Source organism: Haemaphysalis longicornis, unplaced genomic scaffold, assembly GCF_048455015.1.
Source record: "Haemaphysalis longicornis isolate Haplotype H1 unplaced genomic scaffold, Haemaphysalis longicornis Haplotype H1 scaffold_7, whole genome shotgun sequence".
Taxonomy (NCBI): Eukaryota; Metazoa; Arthropoda; class Arachnida; order Ixodida; family Ixodidae; genus Haemaphysalis; species Haemaphysalis longicornis.
In genome coordinates this window covers 72426346-72453756 of record NW_027526422.1, presented here as the reverse complement: position 1 = coordinate 72453756, position 27411 = coordinate 72426346, and the positions used below count along the sequence as shown (strand labels likewise).

General features: G+C 43.9%; 1 protein-coding gene across 2 annotated transcripts in view; it reads left to right on the top strand.

The window, feature by feature from the left end:
• Positions 1-27411, top strand: part of Rhogap1a (Rho GTPase activating protein at 1A) — a 193471-nt gene that overhangs the window by 155440 nt on the left and 10620 nt on the right. The window contains exons 5-21 of one of the 2 annotated variants that reach the window (XM_077677795.1): positions 1389-1496; positions 1603-1648; positions 3473-3525; positions 4134-4253; positions 4762-4895; positions 6649-6716; positions 7006-7112; positions 9678-9737; positions 10341-10479; positions 13965-14029; positions 15378-15417; positions 15677-15751; positions 16980-17077; positions 19446-19613; positions 22121-22230; positions 22721-22860; positions 26402-26536. In XM_077677795.1, coding sequence (XP_077533921.1) covers positions 1389-1496; positions 1603-1648; positions 3473-3525; positions 4134-4253; positions 4762-4895; positions 6649-6716; positions 7006-7112; positions 9678-9737; positions 10341-10479; positions 13965-14029; positions 15378-15417; positions 15677-15751; positions 16980-17077; positions 19446-19613; positions 22121-22230; positions 22721-22860; positions 26402-26536 — 1666 coding nt within the window. Of the gene's footprint in view, positions 1-1388; positions 1497-1602; positions 1649-3472; positions 3526-4133; positions 4254-4761; positions 4896-6648; positions 6717-7005; positions 7113-9677; positions 9738-10340; positions 10480-13964; positions 14030-15377; positions 15418-15676; positions 15752-16976; positions 17078-19445; positions 19614-22120; positions 22231-22720; positions 22861-26401; positions 26537-27411 lie in introns of both variants that reach the window. The other variant, XM_077677794.1, reaches the window with a different exon arrangement.

Sequence of the window (27411 nt, the reverse complement as noted above, 5' to 3'; positions counted from 1 at the left end):
GCAGTTCAAAGATGATTGTGCCAAGAGAGGGACAAATTGTCTTTTTTCTTGTCCTTTAGTTGATGTCATAGTGTGCGTGATCTTTTACTGAGCCACAAAACTTGTCTCGAGAACATTCATGCTGTTAAAGGTGAAGGGGACATGAAAACAAAATACAAGTTTGTTTAATTTGAGAAAACTAGGTTTTGGTAGCTCTCTCGGATCTTTATCTGCCACCGAATACTTTTTTAACTGAAAAAACGGAAGAAGTATTGAAAAACGTTTAAATTTCACGCTAAAATGATGGGTTATGGGCAGGAGGGATGTCATAGGGGCAAGCACTAAAACAAAATTTTCAGCGCATTAACTGCACTTTAGGGTGGGATCAAACGCCACTAGAGGCCTCACTACAGTCTTCCAGTCACCTGTCTTAGCAATGTTTTTTTGGGTCGGCGGCCGTACCCAACCGCACAAACACGATTCTGTGACGACATATAAAGTTGGCGGAAGGGGGTCGCCACTGCATCACATGTTTGCTTTAATACCTCCATTATTTTAAGAGCGAAGCTCTTTAGCAAATCGTAATTTTTCGTGTCCGCAGTTAAAAGTACCAAGAAATTGCCCAGTACGCGCACTGAGCGTGAGCCTCGCGGCAACTGCCTGGCATTTAACCAAACCAAAAAAATGCCGAGTGCTTGCGTGTGCATGCCTCGCAGCGACCTGGAAGCCAAGCATACCCACTTAGGGAGGTTGGCCAAGATTGCGGCCACCGCCTGGCAGTTAAAAAAATCTAAGAAAATGCTGAGTGCTTGTGTGTGCATGCCTTGCGGTGACCACCCAGTGTCCCGGGAGCGTGTTTGTCAAGCCAAGCATACCCACTTAGGGAGATTGGCAAAAATTAGCCCCAAAAAAACTCCACCGTTCACCGTAATCACGGCAACACTTGCTCGGAACGAGAAGGACGCGTAATAGCATACACCCTTCCAAGGGGATGTCCAATGATTATCACTTCCAAAAAAAATGAAAGGAGCTCACACTTACAGCAACAGTTATGGAGTAAAGGTCATTGCAGCAGCGAAGAAGAAGCAAATCGGCTGCAATCGAGAGCTGCAATGGTCGTGATGGTTGCGTACATCTTCGCTACCTTCAAGTCTTGCGTGTTAGTCTTAGCTTAATTTTTTTTTTTTCGATGTTTGCGATAAAATTGGTGCCATAGTTATCGGGACAACGCAGTCCTTCTAATGAACCAAACTTGTACTTTGTGTTCGTGGCCCATTTAAACTCGGCACCACGAATCGTGTCAGCGGGAAGGTTGCTAACGTCCATGTACTTCCCTGTACACCCTGCTTCCATCCTTTTCTGTTTTCCCTCTTTTAACACGTGTGTTCCTTTCCATCTTTTCACGCTAGGCGAGCCGTCTTGAAGTCTACAAGCTGTTCTTAGAAAACTATTCCAAGGCCATCGAAACTGTGCGGCACTGCAACGCTTCAAACATGAAGTTCGAGGAGCTGTTCAAGGTGAAGACAAAAGTTCTTTTTCACCTAAGCGCAGATTTGCCATGATGATTTTTCAGTGCCTGATTTTTCGGTACTGAAGTTGAACTGACATTATCTTCTTTTGCAGAACATCAAGCTAAACACATCAAAAGGGCAGCCGGCCACCTTAGAAGGTATTCAACTATTGCCTACCTTGAGAGTTTCTCAAGATATAAAGTTACGCACGCTTATTAACTCTTTCGTTACCGCGGAAAATTGACCAATTTGGAGGGGTCTACGAAAACATTTTTTCTGTGCTATACATATTGGTTAGGCACACACTGCAGTGGCATAAAATGCAGATAATTTCACGCGCTTTCCAACGACAGCAGTTTTAATAATATTTTCATAAATAATGATTGCGAAAAAATGATCAAATTCAAAATTTTTGTCCAGGCATCGGAGAAAATAAAAAATAGGAAGTTGTGTATAATAAACCACCAGTAGTAGAAAAAATTTAGAATATACATTCTGTAGGTAAACATTTCAAAAACCTGTCCTAGAAAAAAAATTGAGTTGCGTAGCACAATCTGTCAGATATACAAGAAAATGTTATCACGCATGGTGCCCGTGTCTTGCAGTGAAGCCCAACCTCGATTTCAAATTTTGCTATTTTCGATGGTTCTCTGAAATAAATCTGGTGGTTTGACATCATTAAAGGCCCCAATTAGCCTCCACGTGACGTAAAAATACCTTATCAATGATTATGACCAGCAAAATATTGAAGGCAAGCAAGTGATGTGAAAAAATCCGCTTGGAAGTTGAAAACCAAACTGTGTGGTGGATGTTTGTTGACGTTCTGATCATCACTTCTCAGTCAAAACTTTAATTTGCGGTTTATTATCATGTTCTGACTCGTTATGGTAGCCCAACTTGCAGGAATAAGGTACGATGCGCTAGAATCGTGCCCAGCAAGCTTTTACCAAGCCGCCGTCGCATTATGAAGTGATTTCAGCACTACGAGCCTACTACACTGCAGCGCCACCTAACAGTTTTGAAAAGAAACAATTGCAAGGCTGTTCGAGACCTTGTCTGAATAGACAGCTATACTAAGAAGCGACACTAGACTTCCGAAAATACCCTCGGACAAAAACGAAACTAGCCGGCGAGCAGCTGGCGGTGTTCAAGGCCGATCGGAAGCGTTCTCCTCGTCTAAACTGATATCCGCCTACTCGGTGTTATCGTTCAACTTTCAGCGGAAGCTGTTATCGCAAAAGTAAGGTGTGGGTAAAGTGGAAGCACGAGTGGCATGCTTGTTTCGAGGAACAGTAGCGGGCAACGGCGGTGCCATGGCAAAATAGCTTGTAGTTGGGAAACTGTGTAGTAGCACCAAATATGAATTTCGCAATGCAAAAACAAAACCGAAACTGTTGGAAACTGGCTGAAAATGCCAGGCACACTTGCTAGACATGCGGGGGACCATCAGAAATAAGCTTTGGCAGAATAAAGTGACCCTTTCTCCGAACCAAAGATAGCTAGTGAATAGCTGGTGTCATTTTCCATTAATTATCACCTCTCAACGCTGTCGGCTTACAAAGCTGACAGCATTATTCGGTACTTGACTTGCCAGGAGACATTTGATAAAAAAAATATAAGGTAATGCAGCCTAACCACGAGCGGCATGCTTTTTTGTCAAGTGCAGCAGCCATGCCCCTTCCTCAATAACACACTTACCTCTGCTCGCAAAAAACGCTATCAAAAAGCTCAATGTCGCCGGAGCGGGAAATTTTAAACTGATTCTAAAAGTGCAGTGCCTAGACTAACCACTGGCCGCATTGGGTGTACGAGAAACGACTACAACATGTCCAAATAGGCAATATAAATCATCGATCACTGGTGATCGATTTGAAGAGGCATGGTAACGAAAGAGTTAAAAAAACCGTATGCTTTCACAGAAATTGGGGTTTCAGTGTGCTGACCAAAACTGATGTCCCCCATTTTTTTTTTATCTGTGACAGACCTGCTCCACAAGCCGGTCGCCAGAGTGCAAAAGAATGCCCTGGTGCTTCATGTAAGTATCAAGCCGATAATTTCTCCCCATTTGTCATGAAATTCATAAACTCTGTCCTAACAGCTCTCTTGAATCTGTGCCGCTTGAAGGCTCTTGAACCCTTTCTCGCTGTTTCATTGTAACGTGTAAAAAAGCATTTGTTCCCCCGTCCTTCTCAGTAAATGATTGCTGACTTGGAAAGTAAAGATTTAAAAAATGCTATACCATCTGACGATACAGTAAACACTCTGCTAAACTGACGTCCAATGGAATTTCTCGAGAAAACGCCACATTTAGCACTCTTTGGATGTATGATTGAAAAACTAGAAGTGCAAAAAAAGAAAAAAAAAACTGCCAGGAGCTCGTTTCAAACCAGCGCTTTTCGTATCATGGAGCTACGACAGAGCCTTTACACCACTAGAAGGGACTCATTGGACCATCCCATTGTAGACTTAAAAATTTGAATTCTGTCGGATGGCATTCTAGCAATGCCTCTATTTCTGAGCTAAGTGCCGCCGGGCAGGACTCTAGACACCAGCTGTACAAAAGGGATTAGCAGTTGCTGTTTGCATTTGTTCCTGTGTGGTCTGCCCACGACGCATTGACTGTTTCTATGGAAACTCTTGCAGGACCTTCTTCACTACATACCGAGCACCCATCATGACTACAACAACCTGAGGGCAGCGCTCAAGCTCACCCAGCGGTTCCTGAATGAACTCAAGCTCAACTCTCCAGAGAGCATGTTTCCGGTGAGCATTAATCTTGGTGAAAAGTGTCGGTGATGGGCTACGTTTATGCAGCTATAACAGTTGCCGGTGCTTGCATCTTTTGGGTAGAAGTGTGTCCACCGGCTCACTATAATTTATTATGGGTTTGGTTATGTGCATCTGTGGGAACATATACTGTGTCAGCTGTATTCTCCGTTAGCAGGGGGTGAAAAAAAAAGTTAGAACGTGTATTGAATTAACAAGCTACAGTGGGCATGAACTTTCATCATCTAAGCGCCAAAACTTGTGCATTGATGACAAACATGGTTACTGGCATTCCACTGTAAAACACCTGCGTTATATACTGTATGCGTATTGAATGCTATTCATTCATACACTGTTCCAAATAACAGTTTTTGGTTGAAGTAGCTATCACCCACCGATGTGGCTAAACAACCAGTGTATCCACTTTTTGCGTGCAAACTGGTCTTTTGTGAGGGTCGCAACTAATCTGCTTTCCCTTTCTCTTACGCTTTCTTTTTTCTCTTAGCATCAAGATAGGGCCCCCAGGCATGTTGTTAAGAACAGCTTCATAGTGGAATACTCGGAAGGCCATCGCAAGCTGAGGCATCTCTTCCTTTTCAACGACGTGATAGTCTGTGCCAAGTACAAACCGTCCTCTAGGTGAGTCATTGGACTGAAATCTCTCCTCGTCATACTGTTGGCCAGATTAGTACTATAGTTATCCTTCAGGTGGTTCTCTTTGAGACTGTGCGGTTTAAATTTAATCTATGTGTTCACCAGTATGAAACCATGGGCAGTATTCTCGAGTTTTATCCCTTTTGCATCCCTTTCAAAGGTGTCCCTTTTGGCGAGCCCTGATTGGCTAAAAGCAAACAACCGGAAGTGACGTAACGCAAGCGCAACAAACCTACTGCCAACGCCCACTGCTTAACCGGAAGTACGTCACGATGAAAGGGACTCAAAAGGGACGTTTTCAAAAGGGACAGTTACGAGAATACTGCCCCTGGAGTTATACATCAGTGTAGCTCTCTACAACACCAACCTTATGACAGTGTGCAGGCTCCTTGATTTCTGGGCTTGTTTCTCAAATACTTGTGTGGACATTTGCAATAAAAGTAAAGGGTGGAGAAGAAGGAGAAATGTACTCGCTCCGGTGGCTAAGGCATAGTGCTGCTGAGCATGAGATTGTGAGTTCGATCTTGATTTTTCTGGTGGGAGCGAAAAAGGAAAACGGCCATGTTTTGAGATTTGTGGGCATGTCAAAAGTCCCCAGATGCTTTAAATTAAAATACAAGGCCATATGATGTGCATCATAACTCCAGTGCAGCTTCAGCACATAAGAAAAGAAAAACGAAAAATGAAAACGAACTATACAACTACAAGGATTAGTATCATCATTACCGTAATCTCTTGTGCTGTTAAGGTGAGGGGCTGAAAGAAATTTTACTAGGCCTGAAGAGCAATGCAAAAGATAACTGAAATTTCTGTTCGTTTAGGAACATGGTATAAGAACAGTCTTTAGGCTAAATTATCTCTTCACTTTTGAAATGATTTAGTTGGCCAGAATCGCTGCTGCAGCAGTGTCTTCTCTACACTCTCTAATCTGTTTAAATTAATTTTATTTCCTTCTTTTTTTTATTTCAAGTTAACAAAATTGCTTGATCAAGAGGCCCTGTTGTGATCAACAAATTTTGTTAACTCGAAATAGAAAGAAAAAGAAGGAAATAAAATTAATTTGAACAGATCAGAGTGTGAACGAAAGAAAGCCATTTAAAATGAGGTCCTAATGCTCCGCAGAGTGTGAGGCGGTGTCAGGAGCTTTACATGCAACACTTGGGCAGTTTTACAAACACACATTATGTACAGGGGCAACGACAAGGTGTCAGACTGAAGTAATCGGAAATGCATTCCCTCACCTATTTTTCATCCACATTTCATCGACACTGCTAGCAAAATTGTTGATGTGTCCTAGCTTTGACTATGAGTTACAGCTTTGTGAAGGTTGCATGCATTCTGCTGCACTTTTTTGTGGATCTATTGACGTGTGTTGAATTCCCATAACCTGCCACGAAGCCAATCAAATGCAAAGAAAAAGGAAGGAATAGATGATGTGCTACGGCATCCACGGTGCAACAGAAACAGAAATGGAAACAGTGGAGTCAACTGTTTCATGCTCTGACGCTTCTGGATAACTGTAGCCTTTTCTTCCATTCAGATATATGCAACATTGATAGGCCCGAAATAATTGTACTTCGAATTGTCCATGTGGTTGAATGGAGAAAAATTCTAGTTTGAATTGTCCACTTGTTTGAATTGAGAGAGTGTGAATGCGAGACATCACAGTAATTGGTCTGGTGTTAATGGGGATTTTCAGCTTGTGGCGTCAACCTATGCTCCCTTTTTTCTTTTTCAGGCAAAAATTTACATTCGAAGTCAAGTGGTACATCCCTCTGAGCCTCGTGACCCTGATCGACGCCACAGGTAAGTCGCATGACTCAACTGCGTGCATGGCCCTTATGCGTCACACGCAGTCTGCAGTCACCATCGTTGCCATAAGTACAATTTTCATAAGTTCCACACTTGTTATAGGCTAGCACAAGTTGGCAACAAACAGCATGCAAAGTTCAATTTACAGAGCGCACTGAGGTTTCCAATACATGCGAATGGTTTTTGTACGGTTGCAAAATACACTAAACAGCCAAACAGGCACTGTAGTTGTAGTCTTAAGACGCTGGGATGCTGTGCCTTGAACCTTTCCTTGCCCTTGCAGGAGAGATGGAGCCCATCAAGGAGGACAACAAAGTCAACGTGTGCCAGCTGCGCTCTCGGACGAGCACCCTCAGGGACATGGTCGCCAAGGAGGAGCGCGACAACGCCGTGAGTGCTGCTCCCCCCTCATGTTTCTCACGCACACTGCCAGTGTACTGCTGGTATAGCTTTGGTATGCACATCAACGGCACCTTCGGAATGCACCTTGTTAGCACGGGGCATGACTGGAATGTATAGGTCTAGAACAAGGGTAAAAAGGGGCTTCTTGTTGTTTGACTGTTAATTAATTCCGAGGGAAGTGTTAAAGGGACACTGAAGTGAATTTGTCAAGCTCCCGTTTTTGCTTGCACTGCGTAGACTGGCTCAAATTAGCACACTTTTCATCGTTTATCCGGTTGACACATCGGTAATTATTTTACAAAGCGCGAAAGAAGAAAAACTACCATGCGCGGTTTGCGGCGGCCGCACCAACTAAGGCTGTGACGTTGGGAGGAGGGGCGCCGTGATTGGACGATGCCCAAGGTTAGCAATCAAACAAGTTTCGGTTTCGGTTTCGGTTCTGTAAAACATAACCAATGGCATTGTTGGATGGGCATTCTCAATATCTCAGTAATCATCGTACCGCGCTTCTGCCATGTTGTCGGCTGTAAAATGCACAAGATAAGCCTCCCAGGACGGCTTGTAGTCGAAGCATTCACTAGCCGAGACCTACGCAGTGCATGAACGCCCTCCGCGTACCCGCAGACACCCAAATGTCATGCGCTTTTCCCCCATATTTGGAGCTTGCCTCCCTCATGCCTGTATCGTAAAAAGCGTGTTCGCTCCAGGCCAAGGCTCTGTTCATTCTGGCCTGTGCCCACTGCCTGCAAGCAGTCGGTGCTTATGGCAACAGCACGCCAACGAGAACTCGCTAGCGCGCCAGTGCCAGCCTGCGCGCGTTTTGTGAACTAGTTCGTGTAGCCATGAACGTTGCGGCCCAAAAAAAGGTGAACTCAAATAGAAAACATCGGCGGAAAACAAGAAAGTTAACTTACAAAAAAAAAAAGCACGTACCCGCGGGGATTCGAACTCGTGACTTGCAAAGCATTTGCGGCGACATACCTAGCGCCCCAGACCACTGAGCCACGGAACGGGATGTTGAGGCCTTGCTAATATAGGGTATATATTGTACAACCGGTTTACACTTTTATTTAGTTTTGGCATTTCAAGCAGCTTAGGTGACTATTTGTTGTACTGCGCTCGTGCAGTAAGCGTCGCCCGAGTTTCCACAGTAGCTCACGTCTAGCAATTGCATTTCGTAGACGGAAAAGCGTTTGCAGATGCGTAGTCGTGCTGCTGACCGCTGTGCTTGTTCGCCCAGCGCAAAAAAGTGCTTCCCGCGCCCTAGTTTACGCTGTACGGTAAAAATATCAGTTGATTTTATTTCCTTAGTACCTATATTGACTTCGCTGACTCTTCTCCCGCCTTCAAGAGGCCTTATATTTTCCTACTGGCGTACCAGTCAGCGAAGCGTCGCATGCGCGCTTGTGCAGCGCTTGTGTGAAGCGACCTTGACTTGGAGCTAGATACAGTGTACAAACAAACCAAGTAAAGAAAGGCGCATTCTTCCATTCACAAACGTGTCCTGGCTTCGTTTCAACTAAGCGAACGAATTGCGACCAAGCAATTTTTTTTAACCTCCTTGATTGCGACGACCCGCCGGCGGCCGGCGGACGAAACGCTGGGCCGATTGACTCTGTCTGAAGGCCGGGGAGCCGTGCAGTAGCGCCAGGTAGCGCAGCCAATTGCTAGCTCATCCCCTCCTGACGTCACACGAAAACGCCACAGAAAATGGGTGAGCGTAAAGAGAGGAGGACAGCATTTTCGAATTAGTTTTTCTACTAAATAAAATCGCGTAAACGCGCCTAGAGTGGTCGAAACATGGCCTGGGGACTCCGGACTACAATTTGCGCTAGTAATCCTGCAATGTTTACATATCACTTCAGTGTCCCTTTAATTAAAAACATGTCAATTCCGAGGGAAAACATCAATTTGTTGGAACTTGTGCAACTCTACTAGAATTTCAGTTGGGGACAGAAAAACAACTTTAAGAGCGGCAGCAGAAGGGGTCGCCGTGCCTCATCACCATCGCCAGCTGTTCCTATGCGCGGGCTGATTCCATTACTGCGAGTATTTTGAACGTGACACCAGTCGTTTCAGTTGTTTGTCAGACTTAATTAAGCTGCTTGTAATTTACTGCAGCGACGACAAACAAACGAGGTGAGGAAAAACCAGGCAATGTCGCTCATTTTAAGGGCAATCTGCTTTCGAAATGTGCGCAGGCATTGGCGCCACAGGTCCCTTGCTTTCGGCAGAATGGTACACTGCTGTTGCCTTTCTTAACTTATACCCAAGCGTAATTGTGTATACTGATTTGAGCTGCGAAATATTGTGCTTTCACTTGCGAACCAGCGATGCGAGCGTTACAAAACATCTCAAAAGCTGCGGGATTGTGTCAATACCCTATAGTTCCTCGTCTGTAAAATGTCTTTTTGGCTGTGTTTACCAGCGAATTGTACGTTGCACGCAACGTGCACAGAAGCTAAACAAATTGGTTGAGTGCCAAGGGCTCAAAGGGCAGTGCATACTGCCATTGTTTTTCGTCAGGTGTGTCTTCTTTCCGCATTGTTTCAGAGGCTTAACAAGCCACCAGGCCGCAACCTTGAACGGAACCGAAAGAAGCTGAGTGAATTGGTGCGTTGCTCTCTTTTCTTTTTGTAAAGCGAAAGCTTTTATAGTGGGACAGATGGCGTCTTGTCAAAAAGCTAATGCCACGTAGACTGGCTGGTCAACCGAAAAGCTTTGATAAGGTGCCTGGACACACGGTGCACGTGTGAAACAGGGTTTCTATTGGGTCAAAACGGTTACTTGAAAATCACGAAAAAGGAACGTTTCTAGATAAGACAGTACACGCATCGATCATGAAAGAGGAAGGCAATAGGATACCTTTATCTCATAAACCACGTATCGGTATACATTTAGATCATCCGTAGATGCGTTTACTTAGTGCGCGAAAAATCGTCACATGGGTTCGTTCTTCGTTTGCGATTTGAGTCTTCGAAGGTTTTATGATCGATTTGGATGCATTTTAAGCGAGGGTTTTGAAGCACTTTTGACGCAGTTTTGTTGTGAGAAAGCTTTCGCGCACTTCTCTTAACTATCTCTAGGAAGGGGTGGTAAAGCTTTTCCCCCATTTTTAACTGGGGGAGTTGCCATGTGTGACGTGAATGGGTGGGTAGTACATGTGTGTGTGTGTCTCCCATTTCAAACCCCCCTTTTTTCTTTCGCTGCATTCAGGAAGCACAGCTGGTACTACACTCGCCAAACCTGCCGTTCAAGATTGGCTTCAAGAATACAAAGACGTACTACTTCTTCCTCTCTTCGGAGTTTGAGAGGTCCCAGTGGATCGAAGCCATCAACCACCTGCACATGACCGGTACTGTTTACGCAAGGCCGGGGTTCAGTTACACGAGAGCGGTCGCAAAAAATAGATGTAGTGGTCGCAGGTGCGAATTTAACCGCAGGAACAGGTGCCACAAGGTGGCTGTGACAGTGCAAATTTGATGTTCTAGGTCAAAGTCCGGAAGTGTGGTTTAAAAAATGTGGATATTAGGTAACTAGTTAAAATCGTCAGTAAACTGGGAACGGTCGGTCACCTGTTGACTTTGTTTCTCAAGTCTTAGTCCAGTGTCACTGCTGCTCATGAAGTTGTTCAAGTTATGCGCCTCCAAATCATGCTGATATCTCTTAATTTCACTCTCAATTGTTAATCACCACAAATAACCTTTCTTTTTATCTGAAATGGCACGACCTCCTACTCAAATCCCGCACAAATGTCAACAATTGGTTGGTAAATTTGCTCGGCATCAAATGATCGTGCAAATTAGACGTACAGTTAAACCTGTATGTAATGATCCTCTATGTAATGAATTCTTGGATTTAACAAAGTTTTACAGTTCCTCATTGCCACCGCTATAGAAGCTCATGTGTTGGCGACTTCTAGTAACGAAGGTGTTGCTGCGCTAAACCTTAATGTAACAAACTCGCTAAGCTGATCAGTCATTGTTTTTTGCACTTTTACTGAAAATTCGGCCGGCGAAATGCACTAATTTACCGTATACTAGCTCTGCTTTAAAGGAGCCAGCAGCTATGAAAACGTCTTGAATTGCCAAAAACAAAATTCATGATGATGATGATGATGATGAAAGGAGCGGCTAGCACCATCTCATGGCTAACGTAGCACCAACTTTGGGTTTTCCTTCCGTAGCGTGACACCAGGTGGCATGAGTAACTACACTTCAATTCCCCACCCCCCCTCTGTATCACAAACTACCATGCGTTTCCATGTGTGAGTGCGGTGTCGATTGGAGAGTTAAGTCTGGAGGTGCTAGACCTGCCTGTCGGCGTGCAGTCGCACATCTTCACTGCTATCTGTGGTGTCGGTTTGCCAGTGATGAGTTCTGCTGCCAGAAAATGGAATGTTCTGTCTTTTTTAGACAAGATTGCGTTTTTAAATGCCGTTGCCGCCCGGTACAGTATCCCAGCTAGCACCCTGTGGGAAAAGAGCATCAAGTTGACGAAAAGGTGCCCTTCAGCATAAGTTTGGTTCTTGAAACGCGTCTGGAACCAAGAAGTGTCAAAAGGAAAACATGATACTTAAATAAGTTACATTTGTAAATACGGGGGTAAGAAGTGACCTCGCTTCTTTGGAGCGCCTTGTCTAAGTATGTGCTAAAGTGGCAGGTGCGAATCACGCAGTTTTTCACTTCAAAATACGTAAATCCTTAAAGTGTGAGTTCACCGTCACTGATGTCTAGCATCCTGGCTCCGTTTGTGCTTTATTTACGCAAGCCTTAACTTGAAACCTTCATGTAACGAAAACCTGGATGGGACGAAAAATTGCAAGCTTTTGTCAACTTTCCTTATATCCAGGTTTAACTGTATCGTGTCACAAGTTGATGCGGGAAAGTCGCTGTTGAGCCACCACTGTTTTTTCCATTTTTCTCAGCATGACATATTTGATTGAAGTTCGCATTAAAACTTGCATGAGTGTTATTTCAGTGAGGCAGTCTTTCGAATGAAGTGAGTTGTACGTTGTCTTTGTGCTCCCCTTAAGGCAGGCATTTAACTCTTTCGTTACCACGCCTATTCAAATCGATCACCGGTGATCGATGATTTATATTGCCTATTTCGAAATGTTGTACTCGTTTCTCGTACACCTAATGCGGCCAGTGGTTAGTTTAGGCACTGCACTTCTAGAATCAGTTTAAATTTTCCCGCTCCGGCGACATTCAGATTTTTGACAGCGTTTTTTGCGAGCGGAGGTGTGCGTGTTTTTGAGGAAGGGGGCGTGGCCGCCGCACTTGACAAAAACGCATGCCGCTCGTGGTTAGGCTACATTACCATAATTTTCTTTTTGTCAAAAGGCTCCTGGCAAGTTAAGTACCAAATAATGTTGTCAGCTTTATAATCCGGCAGCGTTGAGTGGTGATAATTACTTGAAAATGACACCAGCTATTCACTAGTGATCTTTGTTTCGGAGAAAGGATAGCTTTATTCTGCCAAATCTTATTTCTCATGGTCCCTCGCATGTCTAGCAAGTGTGCCTGGCATTTTCAGCCAGTTTCCAACAGTTTCGGGTTCGTTTTTGCGTTGCGAAATTCATATTTGGCGCTACTACGCAGTTACCCAACTACAAGCTCATTTGCCATGGCGCCTCCACAGCCCGCTAGTGTTACTCGAAACAAGCATGCCGCTCGTGCTTCCACTTAACCCACGCCTTACTTCTGCGGTTACAGCTTCAGGTGAAAGTCTAAAGATAACACCGAGTCGGCGGATATCAGTTCAGATGAGCAGAACGCTACCAATCGGCCTTGTACACCGCCAGCTGCACACCGGCCAGTTTCGGTTTTGTCCGAGGGTATTTCCGGAAGTCTAGTGCGCTTCTTAGTAGAGCTGTCTATTTTGACAGTCTCCAACAGCCTTGTAATTGTTTCTTTTCAAAACAGTTAGGTGCCGCTGCAATGTAGTAGGCTTGCAAGGCTGACCTCGCTTCATAGCACGACGGCGGCTTGGTGAAAGCTTGCTGGGCACGATTTTAGCGCATCGTACCTTATTCCTGCAAGCAGGGCTACCACAGCGAGTCAGAACATGATAATAAACCGCAAATTAAAGTTCTGACTGATAACCGATGATCAGAACGTCAACACGCATCCACCACAGAGTTTGGTTTTCAACTCCAAGCGCATTTTTTCGCATAGCTTGCTTGCCTTCAATATTGTGTTGGTCATAATCATTTACAAGGTGTTTATAAATCACATGAAAGCTAATTGGGGTCTTTAATGATGTGAAACCACCATATTTCTTCTAGAGAACCATCCAAAATTGCAAAATTTGAAATATAGGTTGGGCTTCTCCGCAAGGCACGGGCACCACGCGTGCTAACATTTTCTTTTATATCTGACAAACTGTACCGCGCAACGCAATCTTTTTTCAAGGACGGGTTGTTGAAATGTTTACCTACAAAATGTATATTCTAAATTTTTTTTGCTATAGGTGGTTTATTACACACAACTTCCTATTTTTCATTTTCTTCAACACCTGGACAAAAATTTTGAATTTGATTATTTTTTTCGCACTCATTATTTATGAAAACATTATTAAAACTGGTGTCATTGGAAATCGCATGGAATCATCTGTATTTTATGTCACTGCAATGTGTGCCTAACCAATATGTACAGCACAGAAAAAATGTTTTGTTAGACCCTTCAAAATTGGTCAATTTCTCGCGGTAACGAAAGAGTTAAGAAATTTATAAGAGAAGGAAGCCTCCTGGCATTCTTAATTACCTAAGTATCCCCGAAGAATGCTTACAGCTACACGTCTTACAAGTCGGTTTACTTTTTCCCTTTTGTTCCACAGCACCGCAGGTGGTGACCACACCAAGCATCCTCGAACTGCAGAGCTGCATCACGTCAGCGAGAGGGGTGAGAAGAAATGGCAGCCATTGACCACGCTCTGCTTTCTAGGAGGATAGCGCAGGCCTTAGTTGACTAAAAAAATTAATAGGGGCTAACCAGTGTGACTTGGAACTCCAGTAACTAGCATTTGTAGTCAGGAAGGCAGATGAGGAAAGCCGGTTGTTTCATTCAAAACATCGTCAAGAGGTTGAGAGCCATTTTTTTTTATTACCACAGGTGGCCGCTGTAAGAGAAGTGGCTTTAATGTGCTTGTATTGGAAAGGCTTGTTAGGGGCAGCTAGGACTGGGCAGAGTCAGGCTAAAATAAAATGCGGGATTTCGAAATACGAACCTGGATACACATACCTTGGGGTTGTGTTTTGTAGATACGAATAGGAGTCCGTAGAATATACTTATGAAGCATGTATACTACACTTAATGTATTTATTTTTCGCTGTGCCTACTTTTAGAGCGACTTCACAGTATGGCATTACAGAGACGACACCGTCAGTAGCTGCTGCCAAAACAAAAACAGCAGCAGCAAAACTGCAGGCATTCCTGCAGTGCACATTGCAAGCATCTTGTGCATTCCATGATAGTATATTGCATGTTTGCACATTGTTATACTACTGCACATGTTAATAGCTGCAGACAGTTTTAGCCCTTTTCAGGTTGTTATTGTGATGTGGATTTTAGCCGGTGAACAGGAACGTCATTTGATACATATAAATATAACATCCCGGTTTTGCTTTTTTCTTGACAAATGCATTCTTGCGTTTTCACACCATGCATCCATGCTTGAAGGGCCAGGGTGCTAGAATGAAACTTCAGGTTCAGTTATGGTTATAGTTATAGTTGTGGACTGCTCTAGTAATTAAAGTGGCTTTACAGGACCTTGTAGTGAACTTTTTGCTGAAGTTCACTTTTTGCTACAGGATAATCCGGATTGTCCCAGTAATATACCTGGTGTACTATTGTTCTTGCTTGTCAAGAGAAACAATGTTAAGGTGTTTTTTGCCGATAATAAGAGGGGAGAATTTCAAGAGCCTAGAGAATATTTAAATTTTATGGGTGCAGAGAACTTTCAAGGCATGCCTTAATTAAATTCTCATTGTCATGTGCATTTTGCTTACCTCGTCTCCCAGAAAAAACTTTGAACTTTATGTGTACTCAGCTCAGTACGCATAAAATTGGAAGCCCTTGCTTCTGACAATTGGTAACCGTTTTCTTTCGTTGCAAGCTGTGAAAAAAGCAAGTACATTTGCAGTTCAATGTCTCTCAATTGTTTCAAGGCAACACTGTTTTAGTTTGCACTTCTCAACTGACGTCACTGCAGTTACTCATTCTCGCATTCAATCTTCTTTTTTTTCCCCAGTGCATGGGAACCAACATGGGATCTTTCCTGACAAGAACAGGTAAGGGCAGTGGGCTGATACGTTCTCTCACTTTTTTTCTGACTCAAACTCTAGTTCATACTTTTCTTCAAAGATTTTCAGTCGTGCACTTATCCAAAATAAACAAGTCTTTTGAACATCTTTCGTCCAGTTTTTTTTTTATGACAAATGCCGTTTTTGATTGTTTCAGTTGTGTTAATCACATCCATAGTCTGTGTCGGCACCTGTTTTGTAAAATGTGCTGCACTTTCTTTCTTTCTCTTTTTTTTTTGTTCTTCAGCCAAAGATGAGGACCTGCTGTTTGGAGACCTCCTGATCACTGTCCACAACCTTCAAGGCCTTTCAACACCTTCGGGTTCGTATTTCTTTATTGGTAAACTACAGAGGCCTAAAACCTTCGCATTCTCTATCCCTGCTGAATGCCAGAAAGAAGACACTGATATCTATTGTTTCACTTGAAATGAGGGGATGAATGGCTAGTCTACACGTGTATCCATATTTTCATGTTTTGCTTCCTGATGTCCAACTGCTTTGCTTGAGCTATGGCAGAAAGTGATACACGTGGCCATTAGAACCGTGAAGCATGGATTCTCAGTCCACAATTTTTTTTCCTTCTGCATTTGTTAAAAAGGACTGATCTCGAAAGTGCCGTTCAGCAGCTGTCTTCCAAACCCCCCTAAATGCCCGAAATGTCAGAGTAAGAGGTACCGCTGTCCTGTCTAGGAAGAGCTTGCCATGCATCTAAAAGTTGCTGTCAGCCTTTTAAGAGGTGTGCCTAGATGTATGTTGTTTCAGTTCTTAACTCTGTGCTGCTGAGCCAGTGACACTGTGGACTTATAAAACTCAACAAGAGCAAAACTCAACTAAGACGTTGTGCTGCGGAGTTCAGTGAAGCGGGTTCGCTTCCCGGCCATGGCGGCCGCTTTTCTGAAGGAGGCGAAAAGGAAAAACGCCCTGTGTGTACGAGATTTCGGCGCACGTTAAAAATCACCAGGCGGTCAAAATTAATCCCGAGCCCTCCACTACAGCGCGCCTCATCGCCTGCATTGCGTCGGCGCGTTAAACCCTACAATCACTTAATCAATCAATCGATCGATCGTCATGGCATTTTTGTCACTAATAGATACCAATCATTTGTCAAATATCAATGGCTACCCTAGGATGCTTAACAGGAAAACAGTGGGATGGTGTTATATTGCACCATTATTTGCTATTTCGTGGCATTTCACATTGAAATAATGTATAGCTCTCGCACTGTGGTAGGAAAAAAAAAAATTACTTTAAGGTGTGTCCTTTGTTTTGCCGTAATAATTCAAGCTCGGTAGCCACCAAGACTGTTAAGTTAATGTTGTTTAATGTTAATGAAGACTGTTTAATGTTAAATGTTAATGTTAATGACTGTTTAATGTTAATGTAAGACTGTTAATGAAGAGTGAAAAAAACTCTTCACTTAAAACTATCACACTCATCTCACTATACTGTTTTCTATAATTGTGGCAAAGCTTTCGTTGTTTTTCCTGGTTAATGCCTGTAGTATTGTTGACCTGTTGTTTTACCCTTCTTTTTCTCTTTGTTATTAGCAGATGTGTACATCTGCTTCGAGGTCGACTCCTATGGGCATTTCTTCAAGAAGGCCAAGACGAAAATCTGCCAAAACACAATGGAGCCAAACTTTAACCAGGTATGACCACACAACTAAATACCTCCCCACACCAATTTTTATTTTTCCTTTTTATTATCATTGTTCAACTTGAGAAAGCAGTATACACATATATCGAGTGTATCAGGCCAAATCAGATCTGTCTTAGCGTCTGTGTAATTATTGCTTGAGTACTACATCTGATTGTGTTGCTCTAAATGTATCTGTAGAACTTGTGCGTTGTTGGGTAACTATGTTGGATCACTTTCCAGCTCTATTTTATACTGTTTTGCTTTGCTATTCTTGTACACAGCGTGGGGTTTTAAAGGCCATTTTAAATGATAAACTAGGCACTGCTGGATGGTTAATCAGCCACTAAATGTATTTGCCACTTTCTCATTCGCATGAAAGTCGGGTTTTCGAAAGCAGCATGTAAGAAAACAATAGGCTTCATGGTATTGAGAAATATAAAGATTACAGTTTTATGACCAACACTGTTTTGTCTATTGTTCCTCCAGATATGGCTAATTATCTCTTAATTATCTTGGGAACTACAATATTGACCAGCTGAAAAAATAATGGCACATTCGAAATTAGTGGGAAAAAAGTAGCAAGACTGGCAACTTTCACAGAGTTTACTTGAAAATTAAAATAAGTTGTTTTAAGACCAGTGTCCTCCCATAAGTTTGCTTTATTAGTACCAACAGGTAGGGGTCCTCCTAACATTTAGAATTTGTTATTTGGCCAAACTAGGTCGGAATCGTCATTGACTGGTGTAATGGCAACTAAGCAGTAGTTGCACAATTTGGCTGTGCAAATATTGCTCCAGCGTAGTGCTTCGCCTTTTCTTTTCTTTCCACCTTTAAAGCATGACACTGATCCACAGTTTAAGCAATCCACAAAAGCTAGTGAGAAACCCACCAAACCAGTAATAAAAAAAGGTGTTTATGGCAGCATTTTTTGTTATCAGAATTTTCGGCATTTTAATGTTTTTCCTGCGTCGTCCAAATTTTCAGGCAGAACGCATTTCCTTTTAAGTGCGAATGCACTTCTTAAGCGAGCCTGAAGCGTCCGCCGCCGTCCGCATAGCAACAGCTGCGGGTGCGCGCGCTCCTCGTCTTCCGTGGCAACGGGGGGAGATGGGCGCGCGCTGCCTGGCCGCTGCCGTCCGCATAGCAACAGCTGCGGGTGCGCGCGCTCCTCGTCTTCCGTGGCAACGGGGGGAGATGGGCGCGCGCTGCCTGGCCGCTGACATGGCACATACCCACATGGGGGATTGGCCAGGGATCTCCTCGTCTTCCTTGGCAACGGGGGGAGATGGGCGCGCACTGCCTGGCCGCTGACATGGCACATACCCACGTGGGGGATTGGCCAGGAATCGGGCGTGAGAAGGGCTAATGCACCCGCTTAAAGGAGTACTGACGCGAAATTTCAAAGCTGAGATCCGCTCTAGCAATCAAGTACAGCGACAACACAAATAGGTGTCTGTGAATAAATGCATCTTTCTTTCTTTGTAGTTGTGTGTGTGGGTGTGATCTCTCTTTCGCGAACATTACCGAACCGCGCAAATTCAACTCGTGCATTCGCACTTTCACATTCTTCCCCTCGGGGAAATGCGGGGAATTTTTTAATGGCTTGGGGGGGAAGGGGGGAGGTGGGGGGTGGACACTGCTCTTAAAACAGCTTCCTTTAATTGTTAAGCAAGTAAATTAGTTCCCAAGATAATTAGAGATAATTAGCCATTTTTCGTCAAGCAATAGACAGAACAGTGTTGGTCATAAAACTGTTCTCTTTATATTTTCCAATACTTTGAACCCTGGTTCCTGCAATAATCAAAGCAGTTTTTTTTTTTTTTTTTGCATTGCTTCGAACTAATTTTAGAGCTTATTAAATTTCGGTGTTTGAAATGGGCACTCAAAATGGTTCCTTACCACTGGTGCCACCAAAGTTTAATGGGCTGTAAAATTAGTTCAAAGCGATACATTAATAAAACTGGTGCCACCAAAGTTTAATGGGCTGTAAAATTAGTTCGAAGCGATACATCAATAAACTGCTTCGATTATTGCATTTGCCAGCGTTCGTAGTTTCAATTATTGCATTCACAGCGTTCGATTATTGCATTCGCCAGGGTTTACTTGAAAATTAAAAGAAGTTGTTTTAAGACCAGTATCCCCCCTTACAGAGACAGCAATATTTTTACACAGTAAAGTATTTTAAAAGGCTACAGACTCTCTCTGCACTTTTTTCTTCCTAGTTAGATCGATTGCTTTTTTAATATTTTTCTAGTGTTTCGCTTAGTCTTGGTTCAGACTGCCCCTTCACTCGAAGCTGTTGTTGGAGTCCACTCATCAGTTAGTGACTGGGGTGAGGGTGAATCGGTTAGTGACCTGGCCGCCTGTCTTGCACGCAGGAGGTGGTGATCGACCTGGACGGGTCGCAGACCCTGCGCATCCTGTGCTACGAGGAGCAGGTGAAGGGGGGCACCACCACCACCGAGCTGAGGGGCAAGGCCGCCTTCGAGATGAGCCGCACCTGGCTTACCGACAAGTACCAGGAGAAGGCCTTCAGCCTGCAGGACGTGAGATTCTGAGATTCTTTTGTTCTTCCGCCTTCGTTGCTTGTGGTGTGGGAGACGTGACGTGGGGCTGTGCGTAGTACCAGTCTCAACGGGGAAGTGACCCGAACCCACGGAGCAAGAATATATAGGAGAGGAAACGCCCATTGCGGCCGACGCGATCGAGCGACCAGATAATGTCACATGATAACTACAACGACCTACGGACCTCCGCAGCTGCGGCGGCGAACAATTTGACAGCGGCACCTGGTTGAATGTATTAAAAGCAATACTGTTGTTTGCGGCATTCGCCACAAGGCGTAAATCGCTATGCGCTCGAGCTGCTGCGCGACGCGGGGACGGAACGGCCGTTTATCTCGGACGTAGCTCGCGCGTCATAAACTGGCCAGTGCACTCAAATCGCTTCGAGCGCATCGCACGCAAGATAAGGCCGTGCGTTTAGAGGTTTTAAGTTTTTTTGCGTTTACGGGCTTGTATTTTGGGCTTGGTGCTCACGCAAGATTGCTTACGCATTAAAAGAAAATACCCATTTTATTCGCTCGTACCGGCCGGTTTAAATTTGACAGAAAATTAATCGCGAAGGCGGGCTCTTCAGCCAACGGATGCGCAGAAGAGCGCACACACTCTCACTTCGGCCACGGAATGTTTCGGCGGCCCCTCTCGAAACGCTGACGCGATGCCGCGACTGGGTTGGACTGGGCGAGTGCGAACAGAACGTGCGCTGGCCGTGGCGATGACCGCGCACTTCCTTCGCTTGCCGCCAGGTGCGAGAAACTTGACGTTCGCCAAGTGTTCGTGACATTATCAGGCTGCCCCAGGAAGCTCAGTTTCCCCTCCTATTTTATTCTAGCTCCGTGCCCGAACCTCACTAACCGCTCCTCATGAAAGACAAGTTTCCGCTTGCCCTACCCCTTGCATTATCAAGGAGCAGAATGACGAGTGGGACTACTTCCTAGTTTTTTTTTTTTTTTTTTACTCGTGTTCTCTGCACTGAAATTTGAGCATTGTGTTCAAGTTCACTGCATGAAATATTGCCACAGCCCATCGATTAAGCGACAGCTCAAGAACGAGCTCTAGAGTCATGACTGTCCATGCCGTCGATCCCACTATAGCACGAAACCAGATGCGAGTGTTCTGGTTCAGAGAGGAGAAAGAAGAGGAGGCTTGTGTGTGTGTGTGCCTGCATTGCCATTAATTTTGGTATTTAGGCCCCATTCTGGCATTAAACTAATTGCTTATGCGTAGTGTACATGCATACTTACCTTGATTCCTATGTGTGGCCCTCCCCCGATCCTAATTTCAACCTTGTTTTTTGACATTCGGGAGGCGAAGTAAGTGCGCCTTGTTTGTGAAAGAGGCAGTTTGTTGGCGCTCATTATCACAGGCTTGTTGAGGCCTGGCAAAGAAAACTCAGAGGCTTCATCTTTGGGTCTCCAACTTGGCCTCGGACGGCACATGCGGACTCTGGGTGAAGCCAAGCTTCACCAACTGATTGCACATGATGCTAGTGACACACAGTATGCACTGAAACATATTGCTAGCGACAGATGCACTGTCAGTGTCGCACAGTGCTAATAAGAGTAGCCGGTTATTACTGCAGCATTTGTGGTACACAAGAAATTTCTTTTTACTTTTTTTTATGTGAGGGTGGAGTAAACAAAAATAATACAGGGTGAATACAATACCTTACCATCCTGATAATGCAAAAATGTACCGAGTGAATATTAATTAACTAAAAAGAGTGAGGGTTCCACTACCTCAATGAACAACAGCACAAATACACAGACACTAGGGAAGAAAATGACAGGACGACGATGCTGTCGCTATGTCAAAAAACGACGCTACGTCAAAAAACAGCGTCGTCCTGTCATTTTCTTCCCCTAGTGTCTGTGCTGTTGTTCGAAGATGTAGAACCAATACCAACTTGCCCGAATGTCAATTTTTTCATTACCTCCTCAGTTTCACAAAACTTAATTATGAAATCATGAACTGCAAAATTATCACTGTTGTCTATTCATATTCTAAACATGCATCACGGCTGGGCCACAGAGGAGTCGTTAATGCATTTCTGTTTCATGTTTTTGATTGGACACAAAGCAGTGATATTTTCAGGGACTGTGGTAGTTATTCATTTCGTTTGTTTGCATATTAAGAAGGTGCGAGAAGTTGACCATTTTTATGGCATAAAGTTTCCAAGAGCTCCATGGCAACCGAGTAGGTGTTTCTCGAAGGGAGCACCGGTAAAAACAAGAACACGATACAAGCGCTGATTCGGCTCCGATAACCGCGGAGTGCGAGAAAGAGGCCTTGAGTGCACGCACGTGTGCGCTGAGTGCGTTTTCCGTTACGCAGAGTATTGCACCCCAAAGGAGGCAGTTGCTGATAGCATTTTGACTGGAAGCATTAAAGCCATGCTTCCCCACAGCTGGATTCTGTAGTGCACTCACCCAAGAATCACTTGTATTGTGGCACCTCTGAAGTAAAGCTTTTTTCCTTCCACCCTTTTGCAGTTCACACTCAACCTGAGCATCAAGTACAACTCTTCAGATGTTGGTTTGCAGAGAGTTCCATCATGTAAACCCGTTGGATCTTTTGGAGTGAAGGTGCAACAGGTTTGCAAGTGAGTCCTCGACAATCTTCACGTTGAATTTGTGTCTCTGTGCCTCTACAGTTTACTTCATTTGTCTTTACAGTTTACTTCATTTACTACAGTTTGTCTATTGTTCCTCCAAAATGGCTAATTATTTTAATTATCTTGGTAACTAATGAGCTGACTCAAAAAATAATGGCATATATAGAATCAGTGGAAAGAAAAGCAACAAGACCGACAACTTTCACAGAGTTTACTTAATAACAAATTAAAAGAAGCTGTTTTAAGAGCAGTGTCCCCCCTTAAAGGCAGAGACAGCAATATTTTTACACAATAAAGTGTTTTAAAAGGCTACAGACTCTCTCTGTACTTTTGTACCTGACACTCTGTACCTGACACCCAACTCCACCTAACTTTGAGGCTTCATAAAAATTGCTGAACCATAGTTTCAGCAATTGATTGCGGTGATTTCTTCCAGTGTGGGAATACTGAGAACCCGTGAATTCCTTCTTCCTTGCAGAAAGGAAAAGAGTGCAGTGCCCTTTGTGATCACCACGTGTGTGCGGGAGGTTGAGCGTCGAGGAATCAACGAGGTGGGGCTCTACCGGGTGTCCGGCTCCGCATCCGACCTCCAGAGGCTCAAGAGGACCTTCGAGAATGGTGCGTGTTCTCTAATGAGTGCTGTGTAATACAGTGGAGACCATTTATAACGTAACCACTTACAGTACGTGCGGGACTGTATCTAACGCAGGTTTTTGTGACCACTGCTCTGTCTACCACAGAACTCAGTCCATAAGCGTACTGCTTAACTCTTTCGCTACCGCAGAAAATTGACCAATTTTGGGGGGTCCAAGAAAACATTTTTTTTTCTGCTAAAAAATTATTTAGGCACTAATTGCAGGAGCACAAAATGCAGATTATTTAACGGCCTTTCCAATAACACCAGTTTTTTAAAGGTTTTCATATATCATAGTTGTGAAAAAAAATATCAAAATCAAAAGTTTTGCCAAGTTGTCGAAAAAAATTATAAAAAAGGAGTTGTGTATATCAAACCACCGGTAGTAGAAAAAAATTAGAATATACATTTTGCAGGGAAACATTTCAAAAACACACCCTAAAAAAAATGTCGACTTGCGCGGAACAGTTTTTCAGATATAAAAAAAAAATGTTAGCACGCACGGTACTCGTGTCATGCGGTGAAGCCCAACCTCTAATTCAAACTGTGCAATTTTGGGTGGTTCCTTGGAATAAATCTGGCGGTTTGACGTTATCAGAGGCACCAATTTGCCCCCACATAACGTAAAAACATCTTGTCAATGGCTGACTTTGCATTTACAGCGAGCACAATATTTGGGACAAGCACGCGATGCAGAAAAAAACATGCATGAAGTTGAAAACGGAACGCCGTGGCTGATGTTTGTTGTCGTTCACGGTCAGTTATCTCTCAAAACATAAAGCTGAGCTTTATTATCATCTTCTTACTCGCAATTGTAGCCTTGCTTGCAAAAATGAGGTACGATGAGCTATAATCGTCCCCTGCTATCTTTGGCCGAGTAGCAGTCGCGCGCTAAAAAAGATCAGCACAACGAGCCTCCTCTATTGCAGCGCCACCTAACATTTTTCAAATGAAACAGTACAGAAACTTATCAGAGACTCCGTCCGAATAGACAGTTCAACTAAGCAGCAACATTAGACACCCGGATATACCCTTCCATGGAAACGAAACTGGAAGGCGAACAGCTGGCAGTGTAAGGCCGGTTTGAAGCGCTGTCCTCGGCGGAACAGATATCTGGCGACTGGGTGTGACCTTTTGACTTGCATCTGAAGTTCTTATCGCAGAAATCGGGTTAGGGTGGGGGGAAATGTGGAGCGGCGTGCTTTGTTCGAGGATCAGTCGCGGACGCTTCAGGCGCCATGGCAGTTAGCCTTGAAGTTGGGTAACTGCGTAGTTGCGCTAAATATGAATTTCGCGATGCAGAAACGAAACCGAAACTGTTGTAAACTGTTTGGGAATGGTCCTGGGGTAAGTAGAACTACCAGAGTACTTAGGACAACTTGCGCAAAGGCAATAAAACTGCCTAAAATCATAAAGTAGCTTTGCAACCAGGCACTGCTTGACATTTTCAGCCGATTTCTGGGATTATTACTGTCAGAGCGTGAACCTGACGATTGAAAATCGTTTGCTAGTTCCCCATTCACGCCCTGATAGCAAAAAACAAGCGCTGGTGCAGAGTAATTACGAGTTGCACGCATTCTTCGTTGGTAGCCTTGAGGCGCGATGACCACGCCCCTTTTCCACAACCAGGTGATTCAAAAGCGTGTCAAAAATCACGTTTCCGTTGCAAAAATGAAAACAAAAGTGATTTTGAAAGGCCATTTTCTGATCTAACTCCGAACAGCTTTACTTGTTCGAGAAACGCCTGGAACGCTATGAAAAGGCGCTCCCAAAAGTATCGATCAAATTGATCGATTTTGATAGGCGCGGTAGCGAAAGAGTTAAAGCGCAGTTCCCAGAAACACAATACTGTTTATGGTGCGGTTTTATGGTGGGTCCCGCTGATTGACTGGCGCAGCTGCGACATCGTTTTAGGGTTGCGAGAAAAAAAAAAAGCGCACGCTCTCTGCTCTCCTCTAACACCGAAAAAATAAATAAAGTTAAAAGTTAAAGCCACGCACGCAGTTTGTAAGGCCGTACAGCTGCTTGTGAGACTCTGCAGCAACAGCTGATAGGGGAGAAAAAAGACAGAATGAAAACCGCGCCTCTGTTTTTAAGAAGCCTTCGTTTGCATGATGATGAACAAAGAATGATTGAAAGGTACGTAGATTGCTATGCGGTTGGATTAGCGCATATTTTGAATATGATGCGGTACTGCTTATAGTGCGGAGTTTTGTGGCTTTCGCGGCACACATTATAAGCGGTTTACACTGTAATTGGGTGGCGCGTTTTGCAGTCAGTGCTGTGGGAAGGGTGCTTGGGGCACTTTTTCTGTTTTTGAGGTCAGATATTTCGAAACATTGCACTTTCTTTTCATATTTGGGGCATTTTCTGCTGTGCAAAATAATTATGAATTATGAGTGATTCTTTGTTGCTCGGTAGGGCTGCATTTATCTTTTGTCAACTCGCTATGCGCGGAACACCACTCCCCGCAGTTTTTTTCGTTCGCAGCAGCAGCTGGTTGGGATTTGAGTAGCGTTCATGGTGTGATAAAAAATTATCTTTTGTTTAGCGGATTTAGTTAATTGTTCTTGATGTACGTCACACATTGAACCTGTGTGCTAATTATACTAATCAGCTAAAGGCACAGAAAGTGTGTTAAAAAATACTGACAGAAAGGGGAGAACGTAGGTACATCAAGAGAAATGCCATCGCAAAATTGCAGCAAACTACAATCCACTTCATTGACAAGAGTAGCTATTTGCTTGTCCAGCCGTCCAACTTCTTTCCAACCTTTAGTACTGTTTAGTTGTTTATTTATTATTTATTTATCTAATACTCACAGCACCAGTGGGGGGGGGGGGAAGAACGCAACAAAATAACGCCGGGTTGCAGTCAGCCGCACACTGGCCTTACAGCATTGCAAGCGTGCAAAACATCTGTGCAATGCAGATACACACCACAAACAAGCGCCCATAAAATCGTTAAGTTCATAGAATGCAAAAAAGACACTCAAAACAATCAAATGCGTTACACCAACTTTGAAAAGAACGAATCATTGGATATAACCGGTGCAATGTCGCAGTGCAAGTTGTTGCAGTCGCGAATAGCCTGGGGGAAAAAATATGACTGAATTGATTGAGTTTTGCAAAAGTATTCCCTGACCTTAAATGCATGATCCATACATTTTGATGTATAATGGGCCAAATAATGATGTATAATGATGTACAATGGCCCAAAAAGAGAAGTGAAAAGCAAAATAGGCATACGAAGCACCCACCATCAAGCAGTAACTTTTATTCTAAGCTGGAGCTTCGACGCGTACAGCCTGACGGGTGCTGATTTTTTTTTTTTGTGTGTTTTTCAGTTTTATAAAAAGTGTGACTTGTGGGATTCGACCGCAGAGTCGTTCAACCTAAATAGTATGTCCTGTACTCTTGGAGGACAGTTGTTTTCCACGTAGTGCTGCCTGCTGATACGGTTCTTACTTTACAGTGTTCAAACAAGAGCTGCACCATCGTGACATCTTCCTTTTTTCTTGTGCAGATCCCTACGAGGCAGAACAACTCCTCAAGGAGGTCGACATCAACACCGTGACTGGGCTGCTCAAGCTCTACCTGAGGGAGCTGCCCGAGGCCCTGTTCACCGACGCCCTCTACCCAAAGTTCTTTGAGGCATTTAGTGAGTGCACTCTGTTACACCCTCACGTGCGATTGGGCCGCACCGTCCAGCAGTGTCAGATATAAGTTGCTACATAATCTAACCTGTCAAGAACCTTTAGCCTTTACCCTAGCCTTTTCCTGGTTTCTAGTGTTTTTCTTGTTTCTTGCTTGGCCAGTAGTGATAGCAAAAGGGAAATAAAAAATAAAACTCTGCATTTTAAAAAAAGAGGAGCAAAATATGGAGCTTTGGTGAGCATAATGGGGAAGATTGTTATTGACCTTGAGGGCATACCACGGTGCCACCAGTGCAGGATGTCACGGTTAAGGCACTGGATCATGTCAAAAAACAATGGTTCTGTGGCCTCAGTGATGCCCCGGCATCCTGGTTGTTACGTTGTGACTTATAGCTGGTTCAGCCAATTTCGTGTTCTGAGGCGCAGTGTTAATTTATTATGCAGTCAACTCCTGTTAATACAAAGTTCACAGGGAGTACAAAACACTTCAAATTATTGAACTTGAAGTTAAACAAAAATCATGGTACAGTAACAGCATTGTGACTTCAGTAAAACGTTGTTAAAACAAAGCGGCATATAAAGAAGCAATTGTAATTCTCCTTGAAATTAGAGGCCCATGCATTCAAGACCTAGTTTTAATGAAGGTGAAATTTCCTCCCAGTGGGTTTAACGAACCCTTTTTTTTTTTTTTTCCCCGTGACGAGCAATTACTGACCATTTTGGTGGTACCCGTCAGGCCAATGTCTGAAATTGCGTGACAATTTACGTCCCACTATGTACGCACTAATGGGACGTAATGATGTTTGTCGACCACGAAGCTGCAGTGGCGTGGGTGGAGACCAACGTAGGACAATTGCTAGAAAAGTACAGTCCCGAGGAT